At 40.2% G+C, this 21461-nt stretch overlaps 1 protein-coding gene across 1 annotated transcript in view; it reads left to right on the top strand.

The window, feature by feature from the left end:
• htr4 (5-hydroxytryptamine receptor 4) overlaps window positions 1–14341 on the top strand; it is a 220921-nt gene extending 206580 nt beyond the window's left edge. Inside the window, exon 7 of the mRNA XM_060926997.1 lies at window positions 14136–14341. Within this exon, the coding sequence (XP_060782980.1) occupies window positions 14136–14223 (88 nt within the window). The 3' untranslated portion in view covers window positions 14224–14341. The remainder of the gene's footprint in view (window positions 1–14135) is intronic.
• The last annotated feature ends 7120 nt before the right edge of the window (window positions 14342–21461 follow it).

Raw genomic sequence — 21461 nt, 5'->3', positions numbered from 1 at the left:
ACAAAATGGGCTCAGGAATATTTCCAGAGAACATTATCTGTGAACACAATTCACTGTGCCATCCGCCGTTGCCAGCTAAAACTCTATAGTTCAAAGAAGAAGCCGTATCTAAACATGATCCAGAAGCGCAGACGTCTTCTCTGGGCTAAGGCTCATTTAAAATGGACTGTGGCAAAGTGGAAAACTGTTCTGTGGTCAGACGAATCAAAATTTGAAGTTCTTTATGGAAATCAGGGACGCCATGTCATTCGGACTAAAGAGGAGAAGGACGACCCAAGTTATCATCAGCGCTCAGTTCAGAAGCCTGCATCTCTGATGGTATGGGGTTGCATTAGTGCGTGTGGCATGGGCAGCTTACACATCTGGAAGGACACCATCAATGCTGAAAGGTATATCCAGGTTCTAGCGCAACATATGCTCCCATCCAGACGACGTCTCTTTCAGGGAAGACCTTGCATTTTCCAACATGACAATGCCAAACCACATACTGCATCAATTACAGCATCATGGCTGCGTAGAAGAAGGGTCCGGGTACTGAACTGGCCAGCCTGCAGTCCAGATCTTTCACCCATAGAAAACATTTGGCGCATCATAAAACGGAAGATACGACAAAAAAGACCTAAGACAGTTGAGCAACTAGAATCCTACATTAGACAAGAATGGGTTAACATTCCTATCCCTAAACTTGAGCAACTTGTCTCCTCAGTCCCCAGACGTTTACAGACTGTTGTAAAGAGAAAAGGGGATGTCTCACAGTGGTAAACATGGCCTTGTCCCAACTTTTTTGAGATGTGTTGTTGTCATGAAATTTAAAATCACCTAATTTTTCTCTTTAAATGATACATTTTCTCAGTTTAAACATTTGATATGTCATCTATCTTCTATTCTGAATAAAATATGGAATTTTGAAACTTCCACATCATTGCATTCCGTTTTTATTTACAATTTGTACTTTGTCCCAACTTTTTTGGAATCGGGGTTGTAATAGTTTTAGAAATATGTCCACACATATAAAGTCATTGCAGTTGCAGATTTGCATAGAAGAGTCGACTGGAATAGATGTTCCTCTGCTGATTTTCCTTGTGAAAAAGCCATGTTATGCATCTCATGGAGATGACAGCACTGATTGTTTTCTCGCTCAAGTACAGCCTATTGTATAGTGGTTTCCCCTGGGTCTGAGATTACTAAATAAATTTAGTAAACAGTTGTAGAGCTCTCTGAAGTGTGGGTGGAGCACAGAGGACGGCAGGACAAAGCTTCAGGTATTAATAGGCTTTTTATTGCCAGACTTTTCAGTATAACAGCCTACTTTTATTCTTTAGAGAAACACACACACACACACGCTGTGTTCTAGTCCCGGGATGAGCTCTCCTCTGCCTCCTTAAATAGGGCGCGGTTACTGGGAAGACACACAAACACAGGTTAATTACCGTCAGGTGTAGTGATTCTGCCACTCACCTTCCCTGGCTCCGCCCTCCTGTCACAGACCGGCGCTTGGCCACGCCCCCGCTGCCACAACAGTCTAATAATAAAAAGATATTTATTTCTATTTGTGATTATGGAGAGATTTTATTCTTATTTTACATCTGAGCATCTATGCGCTATTCTGAGGACTGCAGGTTACTGAATAATATTGTCTCAAAAGAATAACCAAATAAGAAACTGGGGTTTTAAACCTGTAGACGCTTCACTTATTCTTCATTAATTTATCTTAAAGCATATTATTCAGTAACCACTTGGCTATTGAATGAATGAATGAATGAATGAGATACAGTGAAACAGGTCCAGGGTGTTTAAGGGATTAAGAATGCCTTTGCTGATTTTTTTTTTCCCTCCTAAGCCTTGTTAGAGGTGACATATGCTGTTTCTTTTTTATTTAATTTGTTTGTCTTGCATTATTTGCTGTTTGTTTAAATTAATCCTGAGAATAAACCACCACATTGTCACTATTTCCTGCAACTTTTTGTCTCCATAGAGCACTGGTATGCTTTCCCTTTACATTGTTCTTGACTAAACTCAGATTGGTCAAGATTAGTCACTTGGCAGCAAAGAGTTCTTCCCAAGTTTATTTTAGACAAAAAGAAAATTTCTCTACATCATGTATCGTGCTTTCGTCTAAACCGGGGAACAGGGGCGCTGCGCCCTTTACTCTCAGAGTGCGCCCCTTTACCAAAATGCCGATTGAACCCCAAGTCACACTTAGGCCATGCACTTATATGCTACTGCACAACATGCAATCTTTCTCAAAACGATCTTTTCTCCGTGAAAATATCCCAGCAACACCACGTGACAATGTGTCTGATCATCAAATACATTATAATTACTCCAAAAATATTCCAATCATAGTAGATACACCGTCAGACGGTGCAAAAACGATCCGACTTGGCGTTTTCCAGACCGACGCGCCATGTTGTTTAGTTGTTTACTTGTCGCAGCTGCTCTCGCGAGACTTGACATAGGTTACATACAAGGTCAGCTGACTTGTCGAGTGAGAGTTCTCGAGACTGAATGACCTTTCACCCACCAGCGTAGGAGCTTTTGACAGAAGAAGTTTGCGAGTTGTTTTTGTTGACACTTGGGCATTTTAATATGTCATCCCGCTGCACGAAACGGAAGAAAGCCAAAGACTGTCCGGGGCAGAAGAAAATGACTTCTATTTTCTGTCACAAAGCGGATAAAGATGTTTCCGATGGCGAGATCGCGACAATCGAGGGATCGGTCCATGCCCTCATTGAAGGACGCGCCAACCGAGCGCTGTGACAGCGGCGTCGTGGAATCCATGACAAATGAAGACCAGATGTCTTGCTCTGATGAAGGCACCGAGTGTTCAGTGGAAAAGCAAAATGAGAAAAAGGCCGAGTTCCAGGAAAAGTTCAAGTATGGGTTTTTTGGGGGGGGTTTTAGCGCGCTTGCATTTTTTGCATGGTTTCAAACTTTATGTGATTTGGGTTGGATTCCAACTTTACAATGTTTACTTTTTTAGTTTCCTTTTAAAGGTGTCATTCCACGACAAACCGTTTAATACTTGCTCTTTTTGAAATACCATAGGTCACTCCAAGTTGCATATGCATGCTGCACGTGAAAATGTTCCTTTACCCCCATTCCCTGTATTAGCCTATGAAAGAAAATAGACGGAAAAACGAGCGAATCAGAAAAAGCCCTACGAACTTACATCACTTCGAAAATTAGTAGTCATGGCCTCGCCCATAACCCATTGGAGGGAGCGTCACAGTGTTGTTAGCCAATCAAAAGCAATATGTTTACATGTCATGAATATTAATGAGTAAGAGCTGAAATCCTGTCGTTCTCCCGCCACCCACTCCTCCACCAAACTAGAACAGCCTGAAACAGGAGCACCACAGCATTTTTTTCACCAAAACCGGCTCACAGGGCATTCATTCATAGTAGAGACCACCGCACAATTAATGAAAAAACAATGCAATGACACCTTTAAAGAAAATAATTTTGCTCTGGAATTTTTTTTTTCATTTTGAAGAACTAACTCTATTCTAGTATAAGAAAACAACAGATTTCTCTGGTGAATGTTTAATACTTTAAGTTTGACTCATTTGAATTTGAATTATAAATTTCAATTTGAATCATGAGGAATTAGTATTATGTGTAATTTGAATTATGAGGTATTAGAATTTGAATTAAGTGTTGTTTGTGACAAAGTTTTATTTTCTTTTTCAATGTTGACAAATGAACAATTTGTTACAATTTCCCTCTCAGATAGCCTCAGAATGTCCCATTGTAGCCTCAGTTTTTCAAAGGCTTCGCACGGCGGAAGGGGGGAACCCCTGCCATGGTGAGCACCCTCATACTAAATTTTTCTAGAAAAACCCCTGATGTATAATTCTTTGCCATTAACCACGAGCCAAGCCAAGGAAGCCAAGAAGCCTTTATTTGTCACATGCACACTCAAGGACAGACTTAGACACACAGTGAAATTTAACCTCTGCATTTAACCCATCTGAAGCAGTGATCACACACATGAGCAATGAGCACACACACATACCCAGAGCAGTGGGCAGCTATGCTACAGTGCCCAGGAAACAGTTGTGGGTTAGGTGCCCTTGCTCAAGGCCACTTCAGCCCAAATTCAGGCCATGGCTGCCGCATGTTAACCTAACCTGCATGTCTTTGGACTGTGGGGGAAACCAGAGCACCTGGAGGAAACTCACGCAGACACGGGGAGAACATGCAAACTCCACACAGAAAGGCCCTCGTCGGCCACAGGGCTCGAACCCAGAACCTTCTTGCTGTGAGACGACAGCGCTAACCACTACACCACCGTGCCGAGCTCAGCTATCAAGAGTGAACTTCTCTGTGTTTAAACTTTGAACCTTTGCTTTCATTTAGACCTTTTCATGAACCTCTTCCACTCATTGTAGTGTGTATACACAGAGGATCTGTAAAAGCTGTCAGTCTACTAGGAAAGAGTTTTAGGTGAGTGTGTCTGAAATGAATGTGATCTTTCAGACAGACTGAGTGAACAAGAGCAGGTCAAATCCCTATAAAGCTGTTCCCATTATTCCATTAAAAAAAAAAAGCTCCCTGGAGAGAGATGAATGTGCTTCCCACCATTTTGCTCTTTTGTACATATAGCCCACAATGGATTGTTGAATCCCAACTAGCAGATTTCAAATAATAATGGCGTGAGGGTCAGGTACAAACAAAATGGTGTGCTTTCCCTTTCTTCCTCTTATTTTTCTCTTTTCCTTTCGATATCTTTTCCTGCTGTCTGTTTCCTTCTTTTTCTCATGTGAAATCAGATGTGGGACATCTGATTTCACACAACTGCTCACACAATCCACAGAAGGAGAAAGAGCCCAATCCTCAACTTTATTTATCTTTCTGCCACTGAAACCTCTTGATATTCACTTTTTAAGTAAGACTGATGTATTTGATTAAAATTTGTGCTGTCAGTACTCAGTCTCTCCCAGCAAACCTCAAATGTTCATGCTGTAGGCCAAAGAGAAAGAAACGTGTAATATTTAGACTGGATACTCCAGCATGTTTATAACAGTTCTGCATTGTATTGGAAAATTTGTCATTTCAGGTAACATTCATTTATAAGCGACTTTAGAACAGCATTTCCTCAAACTGAAGCTTGGTTGTGTAGAATAGAGCCACTACAAACAGTGCATTGAGAAAGAGAGCAGCAATGTGGCAACAATTCTGTTTTCTGTTTGCTCCACTGAAAAGCACCAGCATATTTCCTTTCAGAATCCTTGGAACATTGGTGACTTTGGAGTGGATGAAGGGTTTCAAGGCAGATTTCGTGTCCAATTTCACAACAGGAATCGTCTCCGTTTTTTTCATTTATAAATGAAAGTGTTTACGGTGATTTTTGGAATAGAAGTACAGCATCACAGAGCAGGGAAATTTAGTATATAAGGAAAAGAAAGAATAACATGCGATCTTTCATTCTCAGACTCTGCCCCAGTGAACACACTGGTTCCAGGAAGACCACTGACTGCTACAAATGGCTTTTGTGTGTGTGTGTGTGTGTGTGTGTGTGTGTGTGTGTGTACAGGGGGCTGCAAAAGTAGCTATACAATAATGAAAAACAAAGCATTTGCACAAAATGTTATTTTATTGATTATACAAACATATCAATAATAACATACAGTTAGGTCCATATATATTTGGACACTGACATAAATTTTGTTTTTTTACCTGTTTACTGAAACATATTCAAGTTATAGTTATATAATGGACATGGACATAAAGTCCAGACTTTCAGCTTTCATTTGAGGGTAGCCACATTAAAATTGGATGAAGGGTTTAGGAGTTTCAGCTCCTTAACATGTGCCACCCTGTTTTTAAAGGGACCAAAAGTAATTGGACAGTTGACTCAAAGGCTATTTCATGGGCAGGTGTGGGCAATTCCTTCGTTATGTCATTCTCAATTAAGCAGATAAAAGGCCTGGAGTTGATTTGAGGTGTGGTGCTTGCATTTGGAAGATTTTGCTGTGAAGAAAACATGCGGTCAAAGGAGCTCTCCATGCAGGTGAAACAAGCCATCCTTAAGCTGCGAAAACAGAAAAAACCCATCCGAGAAATTGCTACAATATTAGGAGTGGCAAAATCTACAGTTTGGTACATCCTGAGAAAGAAAGAAAGCACTGGTGAACTCATCAATGCAAAAAGACCTGGACACCCACAGAAGACAACAGTGGTGGATGATCGCAGAATAATTTCCATGGTGAAGAGAAACCCCTTCACAACAGCCAACCAAGTGAACAACACTCTCCAGGAAGTAGGCCTATCAATATCCAAATCTACCATAAAGAGAAGACTGCATGAAAGTAAATACAGAGGGTTCACTGCACGGTGCAAGCCACTCATAAGCCTCAAGAATAAAAAGGCTAGATTGGACTTTGCTAAAAAACATCTAAAAAAGCCAGCACAGTTCTGGAAGAACATTCTTTGGACAGATGAAACCAAGATCAACCTCGACCAGAATGATGGAAAGAAAAAAGTATGGCAAAGGTGTGGTACAGCTCATGATCCAAAGCATACCACATCATCTGTAAAACACGGCAGAGGCAGTGTGATGGCTTGGGCATGCATGGCTGCCAGTGACACTGGGTCACTGGTGTTTATTGATGATGTGACACAGGACAGAAGCAGCCAGATGAATTCTGAGGTATTCAGAGACATACTGTGTGCTCAAATCCAGCCAAATGCAGCCAAACTGATTGGTCGGCGTTTCATAATACAGATGGACAATGACCCAAAACATAAAGCCAAAGCAACCCAGGAGTTTATTAAAGCAAAGAAGTGGAATATTCTTGAATGGCCAAGTCAGTCACCTGATCTCAACCCAATTGAGCATGCATTTCACTTGTTAAAGACTAAACTTCAGACAGAAAGGCCCACAAACAAATAGCAACTGAAAACCGCTGCAGTAAAGGCCTGGCAGAGCATTAAAAAGGAGGAAACACAGCGTCTGGTGATGTCCATGAGTTCAAGACTTCAGGCAGTCATTGCCAACAAAGGGTTTTCAACCAACTTAGAAATGAACATTTTATTTACAATTATTTAATTTGTCCAATTACTTTTGAGCCCCTGAAATGAAGGGATTGTGTTTTAAAAAATGCTTTAGTTCCTCACATTTTTATGCAATCATTTTGTTCAACCCACTGAATTAAAGCTGAAAGTCTGAACTTTAACTGCATCTGAATTGTTTTGTTCAAAATTCATTGTGGTAATGTACAGAACCAAAATTAGAAAAATGTTGTCGCTGTCCAAATATTTATGGACCTAACTGTATCAATAATAAACATATTAATCCCTCAAATGCTCAAACTGTTTGCCCCCGGCATTCACACACTCCACTAGTCGAGTGTGGACACCCATGCACACTCTGGCACAAAGGTCTTTATCAGCATCAATTTCCTGGCAAGCCTCCCATATGAACTGAATCATGGCATCAACAGAACGTGGCTTCCATGTGAAAACCCTATCTTTTACACATCCCCAGAAATTAAGTCCATAGGGGCGAGATCCAGCGAACGTGGTGGCCAGTCAGTGGCTCCCTGACGTCCAATCCACCTGTTGGGAAATTCTTTGTCAAGTAGTGCACACACATACCCCTTTTCCACCAAATCAGTTCCAGGGCTGGTTCAGGGCCAGTGCTGGTGCTGGTTCACAACTTGTTCAACTTGCGAGCCAGCTGAGAACCAGTTTGCTTTTCCATAGCTCGCGGTGCTAAGCGGAGCCACGTCATTACGTCGCTGTATACGTCAGTTATGTCGCTACATTTGCATAAACCTTGGCGCGAATATCGAAGCAAAAACAACATGGAAGAAGCAGCAGCAGCAGCAACAACAACAACAATAATAATAATGGATGACTTCGCGTTTGTACAGCTGCTGCTTCTCGTCACTTAAAAATGGCGATCTTTCACGGTCTTGTTATTGTTGTTGGTCTTAACAACTCCCCCCCCCCCGCCCCGCTGACATAAGCGGTTCTTTCCTCTGGCCCAGCAGAGAGTTGGTGCTAGCCTGGAACTGTTTTTTCTGGCCCCAGAGCCAGTTCTTTGTCAGTGGAAACAGAAAACCCGGTTCCAAACTAAGCACTGGCCCCGAACCAGCCCTGGAACTGCTTTGGTGGAAAAGGGGCAACATTGAGTTGGAAGTGCGGTGGCACCCCATCCTGCTGAAAGTAGAATTCATCCTGCTGCTGTTGTTCGTGTATAATTCTTACTGTATACCTACTTTTGCAGCTCCCTGTTATTTATATATATATATATATAATATATAAAATAAAAGTTATTCCACGAAATCAATTCATACATGAGTTGATAGCCAATGAGGTGCGTAGTGCCGTGTCAGCTATAAGCCATGTACGACGAAATTGAGTGGAATAACTGTTTTATTATGTCCACATTCACTGGATTTTGAGAAACAGAGCATTTTTATTTTTTGCAAATTCGGTAAATAAAAGCTTTATACAAAACATCCAACAAAATCATTTCCACTTATAATGTAAACAAACCGGTGAAATGACAGCAGCAATTTGTGAAAAATGCTATAGTAATAATTCTTGAAAAATAAAAGAAAGATACCTTCTGAGTATTTTTTGGGATTTTCTTCGTCTTCTTCTTCTTTAGGGTTTTTTTTTTGGCAGTTGGCAAACCAACTTAAAGGTGCATTACCACCACCAACTGGACTGGAGTATGGAACAGGAGATGGGGGGGACTATATTCTTTTAGCTATTTCTGTTTCTTTTAAATACTTGATAATAATTTTTGGGATTTTATTTTCAAGTAGAGTTTTTATTTCATCCTCTGTTGGTTCAGCAACACACTCCGCCATTTTGGTTTTCTCTACTCATGGTATATGAACCGATAGCCTAGAAGTAGAGTATTCAATCAGAGCATGTGAATGCTCATATCCAGTGACTGCAGATAGAATATATATATATATATATATATATATATATATATATATATATATATATATATATATATATATATATATATAATAAGCCCACTATGAATTCTCACCACAGACTTTATTTCCTGGCTAGTGTGTCATTCTGACAGAGGTGTTTAAAAATTATTATTATTATTATTATTATTATTATTATTATTATTAATAAGTCTATTTCTAATTATTTACCTTTAGAGTCTGATTAAAGGTTAAAAAAAATCATTGATACTTCAGATATTTGCACAAGAATACCTCAGCATATCATTTCTATTCAGTGAGTACAGTACAATGGGAAATAACATTCACATAAGTATTGAGGGAAAAATGTTACAAAAATACCTATAAGAATTATGTATCTCCAAGTCAGATTTATTGCTTTACCAGTATTCCTTATCATTTCCCCAGAATGCACATATTGCGATGTCTGCCTGCCTTAACTTCCTATGCAGTTTTATAAATATGTAATATCTATTTAAGTGCTTACAAAAGACATGTCTGGCTCTTGGAATTGGCCAGACTGTGAAGAACCCTGAATTATTTAAGACCTTTACAACAGGGGTCACCAAACTTTTTTCTCTGGGGGCCACATTGTCGTTCCTGACTGTGATGGGGGCTGGGGTCGGGTCAGCTATATCACATAGAATTGTATGACCCAGACAAATATGACCACCAGCAGGCCTCATTGTGTAGTAGAGATTACTAGCCTGGCACAGCCATCCCCACTACTATATCCCCACTACTATATCCCCACTACTATATCCACACTACTATATCCCCACTACTATATCCCCACTACTATATCCATACTACTATATCAACACTTGATTCCTGGCACATATTTGTTTATCTTTACTAGTGGTTTGCAAAAGTAGTAATCAAGTCTTCACACTTTGTTTTAATTTGAAATACCACTGATATTCCATTTATTTATTTTCTAATAAAAATAATATCAAAGCTGTCAAGGTAAGAAACATCTGCCTAGTTGAGGTGATTGACACTGGCAAAGGTGAGTGGAAAATTATAAATTGTAGGTAGGCCTGTTGATATTATTAATAATATAAATAATAATTGTATGCAGCACTTAATAAAGGTCAAATAAATAGGCCTATAAAATAAATACATTTTAAAAAACAGTGAAATTATAATAATATGAGCAATAGATCAATAGATCACAGCAGTTGTGCTGTGTCCTGCACGTCATTGCTCTCATCCATGGCCAAAGCAAAAAACTCGAATTCTGACGCTTTCTCATTCAGCTGGTCATACACGTTGTCCCCCAAATCTTCGGTTCGCCTGGTCATAGTAGGTGCGGAGAGACTCACCGCATTGAGCGCATCCTTCTTGTCGGGACACACCTCCTTGGCCACAGCAAGCATGCATACTTTAACAAAGTCCCCATCAGTAAACGGCTTTCCATGGGTAGCTAGTAGGTGACCTACCTTATAGCCAGCTCGGACAGCAGCCTGGTTGATCTGGGTTTGGTGAAGGAATACATTCTGTTGTGCAGCCAGTCCGCATTTCATCCTCCGAATCCTGTCTTCTCTTGTTTGCCCTCGCAAACTAACATACTCTTTGTGGCGGGTTTCATAGTGACGACGCAGATTATATTCTTTGAAAACCGGCACACTTTCTTTACATACAAGACAAACTGCACGGTCCTTACACTGAACGAAAAAATAATCGGTGGTCCACTGTTCTTTAAAAACTCTGCACTCTCTGTCAACTTTTCGCTGACTGCTAGCCATTTTGCTGTCCTGAACACTGACAGTTCTCTGCGCATGCGCTGTCTGTCACTGCTTGATCGCGAGCATATGACGAAAATTCGGAAAATATGAATAGTTCATTTTATAACTAAATATCAATTTTAATTGATAAAATCAACAAAATACAAGATGCAGACATGTTATTACTTGCCAAAAAGCAATTTAAAAAAATAGGCCATGACCACTTTTGGGGATTGCCTCATAGGGCCGGTTCAAGTGATGGGGAGCAGAGGGGCTGGGGGGCCGGTCAAAGGGGGGTGGCGGGCCGGATCTGGCCCGCGGGCCGTAGTTTGGTGACCCCTGCTTTACAACATTAGTTTTTGAACTACTACTGTCAGAAGTTAGCAGTTGTGTGCTATACTGATGTAACAAGTGGACATTTCTAGCACAGTTACAATGGCGTTTAATAGGAGAAAATATTTCAACAATCTCATCCATAAGTTGAGATTTATTGCACAATTTGTTTTGTTATTTTGTATGTAATTTGCTGTTAGAGACACAAAAAAAGCAACAGCCTCATTTCTGAGCATTTTCAGTGATGATTAATGTCATGCTAAAGACATTTCCAATGTGGAAATAGTGGAGACAGTAAACATTGGACTTAGTACCAGGAGGTAATGCAGTTGTACAACATAGTTGTGCCAAGGTTGGCTCAGCTAGTTAGCGGTCTATAAGATAACAAGGCGGTTGAAGGCAGTATTAGTTTAAAAGTTGAACTTTGGATCCTTATCTGTTTGAGCAGAGTGTACAGATGATAAGGTGAGAGAGCTGGACAAACTAAAGGACTAAAGCGCTGCTGCATTAGTGTTGGAGCCAGAATGTTATTATTATTCATGGTAATGGTATGATACAATTATGAGATATTTAATTTATATTTTGCATTTATGATGGCTTGAAACAATAATATATTATAATTTTGATGCGTATTGTCTACTCCGAGCAATATGGAAGTGCATTTTGGACCCTCCCACTTCAGACAGATGACTGCAGCACCCGATCTGTCAGGCCTAATTTAGTGTGGCACGCGTATCCTCTCGGGGGACTCAGGAATGCAAGGTATGCAGCCATACAGTTTTTGATCATGGCAAGCGCTACTTTAAACTAATCAGGAAATCTGGGCCTACAACACAACATCTTGCACCTCCATACTGCACGGTAGGAACAATTCACGCTGGAATCAAGGTTTGATCAATCTTTATTTTGAGATACAATAAATATCCTTTCGTCAAACTAAACCCATAAATTCAAATCAGCTGTTCATTCGAAAAAGCGCTTGAGCGCGTCAACCAAGGTGTTACTTTAGATTGGAATTACAGTTACCCTCTTTAGGTATAGATGGATTCCTGCTGGTGCCACTATTGTGGGTAATGTGATAAATCATTAGCCAGAGCACGGGCGATTGCTCTAAGACAACGAGGGAGGCTCAGCCTCCTCTAAAAATGCCCTTATAACTTTAATGTGTGCGTGAGTTTCTCCCCCTCGTGACAGCGCGATGCAGCGCAGCCTCAGTGGGCTTCAATGGCATTTGGGAGCTCTGCGCTTTTCAATCTCAAAATGCAAGACGATTATTGGACAAATACTGCGAAAATGCCCGCCTACGGACTCCCATGGACTCCCAGCCTCAGTGGACTTCAACGGCATTTGGGAGCTCTGCGCTTTTCAATCTCAAAATGCAAGACGATTATTGGACAAATACTGTGAAAACGCCCGCCTACGGACTCCGAGCCTCACATGGGAGGGACATGGCAGTTTCCGCGAGGAGACTGGTGATTGGTGAAAGCGGCCGGATATTTTCTTTGATTGACAGCTCGTTTCAACTATAGACAGGCAGCGGTGAATTTCAGTTCAGTCCCATGCGGATTCACAAGTGCTGTGGTGTATTGTAAGAGATCAGTTTACATTTCGATTTCATTCATTACATACGGTTCCTACCAGCTTTTTTAGTTTGTATATATTTTCATTGTAAATAAAGTGTAAATATAGTGTTGTCAAGTTTGCTATCTTAGTTCCAGAAATTTCGTTTATTTGAGTGACTGAACTTGAACTTGAGGGGGCTAGTCAGCTAGCAAGAAAGCTGTGCACGGATGCCAAGCATTGCTGATTTAATTTTGGCGAAGCCATTTGCCAGTCTTCCTTTCGAGGAAAAAATTAAAGAGGAGGGTAGACCAACACCTCAAATTGACTTGGTGAAAAAGGTAGGAAATAATACTCGTTCCTTTCAGCTCTCCTGGTACGAGAAAGTGAATTGGCTAACAGCAAGTGACCCACATCAACAACAGTAAATAGGCTACTTTAGTAATATGTCATGGATGGACCAAAAATATAGAATCTATTTAAAATGTTTATGCTGAGTATATTATATTGGAATATATATTTTTCTGGATATGAATTAAACACAGCTACAATTTGGAAAATATTTTTAAACAAAAACACAGCCGAGAACATTTCACACTACAGACCTGGATTAAAAGTGAAGGGTTATCAAAATTGTCAATAAAACATTTCTCACTCAAAATAAGTAAAATATAGGGAAAGTGTCATTGAATGAAATGTGTGGCACCCAGCTCTACTGCTGAGGTTCCTGACAAAGAGCTGCTTTCAATAAGGATCAATTTTTAAACAACATGCCACAATTTTAAAATATAAAATATTAAAATATACCCCTCCCCCCAACACCACCATCATGTATATTGGACAGTAGGCTAATGGGCCAAAAGAACCTGTTATTTCACAGTTTGTGACCCTGCCAACAATCAGCCAGATCAGAGGCAAGAGTATGGGCAAAACTGATGTTTTTTCTTTTAAAATCTGGAAATATCGTAACCGACCAGCCTCCCCTGTTTGAAAGACTACCAGCCGCCACTGAGCCAGAGTGACAGTAGCCCAACTTGTTGATGAAAGATTTTAAACCCACAAGTCAACTCAGAACTTAGTCATACCAGTCAATTCATGTGGGTGTTTCCTTTAAGGAAGCATTTGAAGAAATTAATGCCTTTGGCAAACAACAAAAACGTGATTAGGGCTGTAATTATACCACTTTTATACTGTGGGATTAAACATCCAGTATGTAATTTTAAAAGTGGTTCTAGACCTGCAGTAATCATAGAATTTCAGCGATACCTTAGAAAAACTGTGATTGGCCATACAGTGGATCTCTGATACTGTTTTAGCTCCCTGGCTGACAGAGACCTGCTCTTTTTCTTTAAAAGGAAACTCATGGTGCCATTTTGAACACAGTATTCGTGGGTTGGCTGTGGGATATGGGAGACACGTCAGTGTTTACAATGCGCTTGCAATTCAGCTCATACTCTGCTCCATTACAGTGTCATTACTCTCACTACAGTGTTCTGTAGTGAAACATCAGAGCCGGAGAGAAGATTCAGTGCAGCCCAAAAAGAAACTGATGGGTTTTTTTTTTTACTTCCAGGTACTCGGTTCTACACAATGGAAACAACAGCGAACAGGAGAAACTAGCAGTGCAGAATGACACAGAGTCACAAGAATCCTGCTTCTGACCACACTTCATCAGGGCATAAACTGGAAGTTGCCATCGCTCACCATCAGCCCCCTCACACCTGCAGCGCAAACTCACACAAAGGAGTATAGGGAAAAAATTACTGAGTGGTGGACTGAGCTGAGTTCTATGATCCAAAATCTTTGTGAACAATGTTGCCAAAGGTATTTGATTTATATTTAAGGATGTAATTATTTCTAATGTTGAATGACCAGATCCGTTAATGATTTCTCTTGTTCCCCCGTGATGATTATTAAGTAACATGCCAAAATATGATTGCACAAGCATAATTTGTGATGAATACTTAAGCAGAATTTACAAAAGGAGAATATTTAATTTAATCAGGAGAGCATTCCTACTGCCCAGAAGTTGCATAACAAACATCACACTGTGTTAAATTGCATTGGTTTTAATCTGAGTCTCACATTGCTGATGCAGTCATACTTTTTGTGTGTTTGTTTGTTTGTTTGTTTGTTTTTACAGTAAACATAAAAAAGTTAACAAACATAGGTACATAATATTCTGCAAATAGTCTGTACAAGACAATATTTTGATCCAGTTTTTGATCAACACTGATCGACAGGTGAGAACAGATGTAACAGAAAATGGGCCTTTGGGTGAAATTAAGAGAAGGAAAATGAATGATCTTTACAGCAGTTTTAAAAGATTTCCACTACATAGACTTAGTCCTTTGAGGCTCGTATTGGATCCATAACTGAGGTCATTGTTTGGTACAGGAATGATGATGGAACGTCTGAGTTTCCTTTCATTTGCAATCAGTCATAGTTCAGTCCATCTTTAAATCCATGTAGTGTTGTTTTTTTTGTTTGTTTTTTTTCCACAGGTGAAATAGTCTCACTCAAAAATCTCAGTTTCTCTCTCTGTGAACATGGTCATCTGCATATGAGCATAAAATAAGTTGGCGATGTTCATTTGGCCAAGGTTCTGCTTTGCATACCTCACCAAACGGTTATTTGAACAGTGATTTCCATCTAGTGCATTGTATGCTTTATTCAGCGACGCCTCTGATATGAATGCATCCTTTTTATCCAGTCTTTATGTTTCTGCAGAACAAAACCATATCCATATGTTTCAAACGTTCAGATAGTCTTCAGAAAATTAATTCGAATCACAAATCTGGCCATCCTAAAGTCAGTAGCCTACACACTAGATGATTTTTCAGACTTCAACTGAGCCACTTATTAAACAAAAAGATTAGGGAGCATAAATATCATATCAAAACCAGCACACTTTTCAGTGTCGGCTATTCTCAGCAGAGAAACAATTTTCAAATGAAAGAATGGACACAGGTCCTTATGGTTTTCATATAGAAGTATACAATGCAAAGGAAAAACCCTGAGAAATAAGCATTCCTCTCATGCTGTGGTTTTATTTCTACATAATAATCTCCTGCAATGAAAGCACTTCTAGCACTTTTAAAAGATATTGATTATAGTTTTCATAAAGAATACAGTATTGTGGTTGCTAATATTTTATCAAAGACCAAATTTATAAAAGAAAGAGGAAGGGAAATTCCTTCAGTGTGACAGTTTATTAAAGTGTTAACTGCGGTACTGTGTTGTTTTACAGAAAAAGAGGGAAGCTTGTGAACAAACAGCTCCATGTGCTCTGCATATGCTCTGTACGACTAAATGTGCTCTGGTAGGGAAAAACCCTCACAGCATATTTTCTTTTGCCACCAAAGTCAAAAACCATTCACAGGTTGATCACAAAAGGTATAATTTTATGTTTTCAGCAGGTGGTCTTTATATGCTGGAGGTCAGAGCTTAGCATGTACGTCTGTTTTGATTTTGCTGTAAATAGGAATGTTTTTATGCAAGAAATCTGGTTGTGGTTTGCGTGAACCCAGGCTTCAGTCTGAGGCTGATTCATGCAGATTAGTCTAACAGTTAACGTCAATGCTGGATTGCACAGTGTCATACAGACTAACATCCAACAGAAATATTCATACGAACATGTACATGGTCACAACCAACTTGAACTCATACTGGTTATTTTTTGAAACACTTCAGAAATTTCTGCCAGAACATCAGACAGAATTTCATATTGACTGAAGCTTGGAACTGTACTGAAAACAACTGGCTTCCTATGTTGTTTAATAGGAATGGAGTAAACCATTTAATTAGATTTTTTTTTCCGAGGGTACAGAGTACGAAATTTCCCAAGACGTCATACAGTGGGGCAAAAAAGTATTTAGTCAGTCACCAATTGTGCAAGTTCTCCCACTTAAAAAGATGAGAGAGGCCTGTAATTTTCATCATAGGTATACCTCAACTATGAGAGAAAACGAGAAAAAAAATCCAGAAAATCCCATTGTCTGATTTTTAAAGAATTTATTTGCAAATTATGGTGGAAAATAAGTATTTGGTCAATAACAAAAGTTCATCTCAATACTTTGTTATATACCCTTTGTTGGCAATGACGGAGGTCAAACATTTTCTGTAAGTCTTTACAAGGTTTTCACACACTGTTGCTGGTATTTTGGCCCATTCCTCCATGCAGATCTCCTCTAGAGCAGTGATGTTTTGGGGCTGTCACTGGGCAACACGGACTTTCAACTCCCTCCAAAGATTTTCTATGGGGTTGAGATCTGGAGACTGGCTAGGCCACTCCAGGGCCTTGAAATGCTTCTTATGAAGCCACTCCTTCGTTGCCTGGGTGGTGTGTTTGGGATCATTGTCATGCTGAAAGACCCAGCCACGTTTCATCTTCAATGCCCTTGCTGATGGAAGGAGGTTTTCACTCAAAATCTCACGATACATGGCCCCATTCATTCTTTCCTTTGCACGGATCAGTCGTCCTGGTCCCTTTGCAGAAAAACAGCCCCAAAGCATGATGTTTCCACCCCCATGCTTCACAGTAGGTATGGTGTTCTTTGGATGCAACTCAGCATTCTTTCTCCTCCAAACATGACAAGTTGAGTTTTTACCAAAAAGTTCTATTTTGGTTTCATCTGACCATATGACATTCTCTCAATCCTCTTCTGGATCATCCAAATGCTCTCTAGCAAACTTCAGACGGGCCTGGACATGTACTGGCTTAAGCAGGGGGACACGTCTGGCACTGCAGGATTTGAGTCCCTGGCGGCGTAGTGTGTTACTGATGGTAGCCTTTGTTACTTTGGTCCCAGCTCTCTGCAGGTCATTCACTAGGTCCCCCCGTGTGGTTCTGGGATTTTTGCTCACTGTTCTTGTGATCATTTTGACCCCACGGGGTGAGATCTTGCATGGAGCCCCAGATCGAGGGAGATTATCAGTGGTCTTGTATGTCTTCCATTTTCTAATAATTGCTCCCACAGTTGATTTCTTCACATCAAGCTGCTTACCTATTGCAGATTCAGTCTTCCCAGCCTGGTGCAGGTCTACAGTTTTGTTTCTGGTGTCCTTTGACAGCTCTTTGGTCTTGGCCATAGTGGAGTTTGGAGTGTGACTGTTTGAGGTTGTGGACAGGTGTCTTTTATACTGATAATGAGTTCAAACAGGTGCCATTAATACAGGTAACGAGTGGAGGACAGAGGAGTCTCTTAAAGAAGAAGTTACAGGTCTGTGAGAGCCAGAAATCTTGCTTGTTTGTAGGTGACCAAATACTTATTTTACCGAGGAATTTACCAATTAATTCATTAAAAATCCTACAATGTGATTTCCTGGATTCTTTCCCCCCATTCTGTCTTTCATAGTTAAAGCATACCTATGATGAAAATTACAGGCCTCTCTCATCTTTTTAAGTGGGAGAACTTGCACAATTGGTGGCTGACTAAATACTTTTTTGCCCCACTGTGGGAATCATCCATCCATTATCCGTAACCACTTATCCTGGGCAGGGTCGCAGGCAAGCTGGATCCTATCCCAGCTGACTATGGGCGAGAGGCGGGATACACCCTGGACAAGTCGCCAGGTCATCGCAGGGCTGACACATAGACAAACAACCACTCACATTCACAATTTAGAGCCACCAATTAGCCTAACCTGCATGTCTTTGGACTGTGGGGGAAACCGGAGCACCCGAAGGAAACCCACGCAGACACGGGGAGAACATGCAAACTCCACACAGAAAGGCCCTCGTCGGCCGCTGGGCTCAAACCCAGGACCTTCTTGCTGTCAGGTGACAGTACTAACCACTACACCACCGTGCCACCCATCATAGGAATCAGCTTAGTTTTAAAGTACGCTCTTCAACTTCGTGGTACTCAGGATTGGTAAGTGCAACATCAACCTCAAAATTACCCATGCAGGCTTGACAGCTGTGTATTTAAAAATGATTTTGGGGGATGTTAATTAACAACAAGCAGTCTGGAAAATTATTTTAATGCTCCCGTTCCACTCTGACACTTCAGGATTTTTAATTATGTAGCACCCGTTGACCATGAGTCACTGAGCACGCGGCAATTTTAGTAGCAGATGCACTCATGAAAAAAAAATATCACTCGCATAATTTTACTAGTGTCAGTGTGAAGTTTGCCGATGAGGATGCATTTGATTCTCAACGTATCAGGCACAGATGTGAAGTGACACATCAGAAAGTATATGGAAAGCTTCCGACAATGCCTACTGCAAGTCAGCAATGCAGTTTTACTGAATTGTGCTTCGTAGTTCTCCGACTCTCTGATCTTGTTAATAGTGATGTATTACAGTGATGTTAGAGTGTAACATAAGAGCTGGAGTAGGCATTAGGAATGAACAAGGACACATCTGCAATGCATCCTTACCCTAAAGACCTGTTCTCTGTATTGCTAGGCCCTTCTCTCTCTTACACACACACACACACACACCACTGTGTATGAAGCCCTGAAGGCAGAAGTTCTAAACATGAATGAATGTGTTGTAAATCTCTCCATAGGTTGTCCAAGAACTTTTGTAAACTCAGTATTTATTTTGGTGGATATAAAGATTGATATTTTTCATGTAAGGCTTCTCTTTCAGGGAGCTACGTGGATTACTTTTCTGTTGCTATGTGACAGCTCTAATACATGATGATAATTAAAGATGATGGGATATAATGTAAAATGTGTCGGCAGCTTCATCTTATATTCATCCCCTTCATATTATTTACTGTCATTACACTCACCACTCAGGAATGAGAAGATATTTTAAATACAGATGCATTCATGAGAAGTTCAGGTCAGCTGATCACTTCAGTATTGATCTTTCACATAATTTTAGCAAACCTTTTTTTTGAGATTTGGCGGATGCAGGATGGCAGGATGGTGAATGCAGGAAGAGCAGAAGACTTCAACATATGGCTCCACTTTGTGTGTGCAGACGCTGACGGACGTGGACACAACTTGCTTCCTTAACATGTGCTCATCAGACTAAATACAGAGCCACAATTGAGATGGAGTCAAAACAACAAGCAGCTGAAAAAGCAGGAAGTTTTATATTTTTATATTGTTATTTATCCTCATTATTGTGGTTTTCTTCACCTGTTCCTTTTTCCAATCCCTCTCAATTCATCACTCTTTCATCAGTGCTGGTCTAGCATATGTTTAGGCTGCTAGACCAGTCCTCATCACAAGTGTGTGCGTATGTGTGTCAGTAACCCTGCTTGTCTTTAGTACCATCTGTAAAGTATACAACCCAAAGTAAAAGCTAGTTAGTGCTAAAAATCCAATTCTGAATTTAACCAATAAAATCTAAGTGTTAATGAGACCGTCAATGACAGCGTAGTTCACCCCGGCCCCGTCTAGTCCAGAAGGAACGATCTAAAGTGGGCCACCTTGCGCAGTAAATGTTGCAAGATATATACACTACCGTTCAAAAGTTTGGGGTCACCCAGACAATTTTGTGTTTTCCATGAAAAGTCACACTTTTATTTACCACCATAAGTTGTAAAATGAATAGAAAATATAGTCAAGACATTTTTCTGGCCATTTTGAGCATTTAATCGACCCCACAAATGTGATGCTCCAGAAACTCAATCTGCTCAAAGGAAGGTCAGTTTTATAGCTTCTCTAAAGAGCTCAACTGTTTTCAGCTGTGCTAACATGATTGTACAAGGGTTTTCTAATCATCCATTAGCCTTCTGAGGCAATGAGCAAACACGTTGTACCATTAGAACACTGGAGTGATAGTTGCTGGAAATGGGCCTCTATACACCTATGTAGATATTGCACCAAAAACCAGACATTTGCAGCTAGAATAGTCATTTACCACATTAGCAATGTATAGAGTGTATTTCTGATTAGTTTAAAGTGATCTTCATTGAAAAGAACAGTGCTTTTCTTTCAAAAATAAGGAAATTTCAAAGTGACCCCAAACTTTTGAACGGTAGTGTACACCTTAGGAATACCGACCTATTTACCAGAAAGAATCCAAAACGGCGAGGAATTGACCGAGAAATGATTTTTGTTGAACTGCTCATTAAGGCTTAATTAGTCCATAACTTCATTAATAACTGTAATTAAACAAATCTGGGTAGAAGTTATATGCACCCTAGGTATCCCTACCTTCATGCCAGAAAGAATCAAAATCAGTGAAGAACTGAGGGAGAAGAAGCGATTTGGGGTGAAACTGCTCATGAGGGCTTAATTACTCCATATCTTCATTATTAAATGCAATTATGCAATTTTGGGTCGAAGCTATATTCATCCCAGGCAGACCTACCTTCCTGCCAAAAAGAATAAAAATCAGTGAAGAATTAAGAGAGAAGAAGCGATTTTCATAAAATGTAGACGACACGGGACAGATGACGGACGGATAACACATGATGGCATCAGCTCATTGCCTGTCAGCCAGATGAGCTAATAATAATAATGGTGGGAATCAATTCTTCTGAAACATTTTTTCTGAGACTTATTTCATCAAATGCATGTTTTAAAGGTCTGATGACACGAACATGACTCTATGCAATTTCTTAAATAAACTATACAACATGGCAAACATGTTAGATTTCTGTTATAATTGCGTGAAAAGAAGCTGTTGTTACGCGAATATCCAACTTTTAATTGCACAGCGCAAGAAAACTGGGTCCGTGGCTCGCGGCCATGCTGTGACGTCAGCGGAAGAACACGCTGCGGTTCACTGGCTGTTCTACTCAATGGAAATGGCGCATGAAAACGCCGGTGAACTCTCTAGTGCTAGCTCTTCCTCTGAACAAAAGAACAACCAAATACTGGTACTTTAAGCAGTGATCATGATGGCATGATTTTATCTGATTTTAAATAAATGAGATTGATAATAATGTGAATGTTCACAACTAGTACATACAAACTCTGCAGCTTCT

The sequence above is a fragment of the Neoarius graeffei genome, chromosome 8 (assembly GCF_027579695.1).
Source record: "Neoarius graeffei isolate fNeoGra1 chromosome 8, fNeoGra1.pri, whole genome shotgun sequence".
Lineage (NCBI taxonomy): Eukaryota > Metazoa > Chordata > Actinopteri > Siluriformes > Ariidae > Neoarius > Neoarius graeffei.
This window is presented reverse-complemented; position numbering and strand designations above follow the sequence as displayed.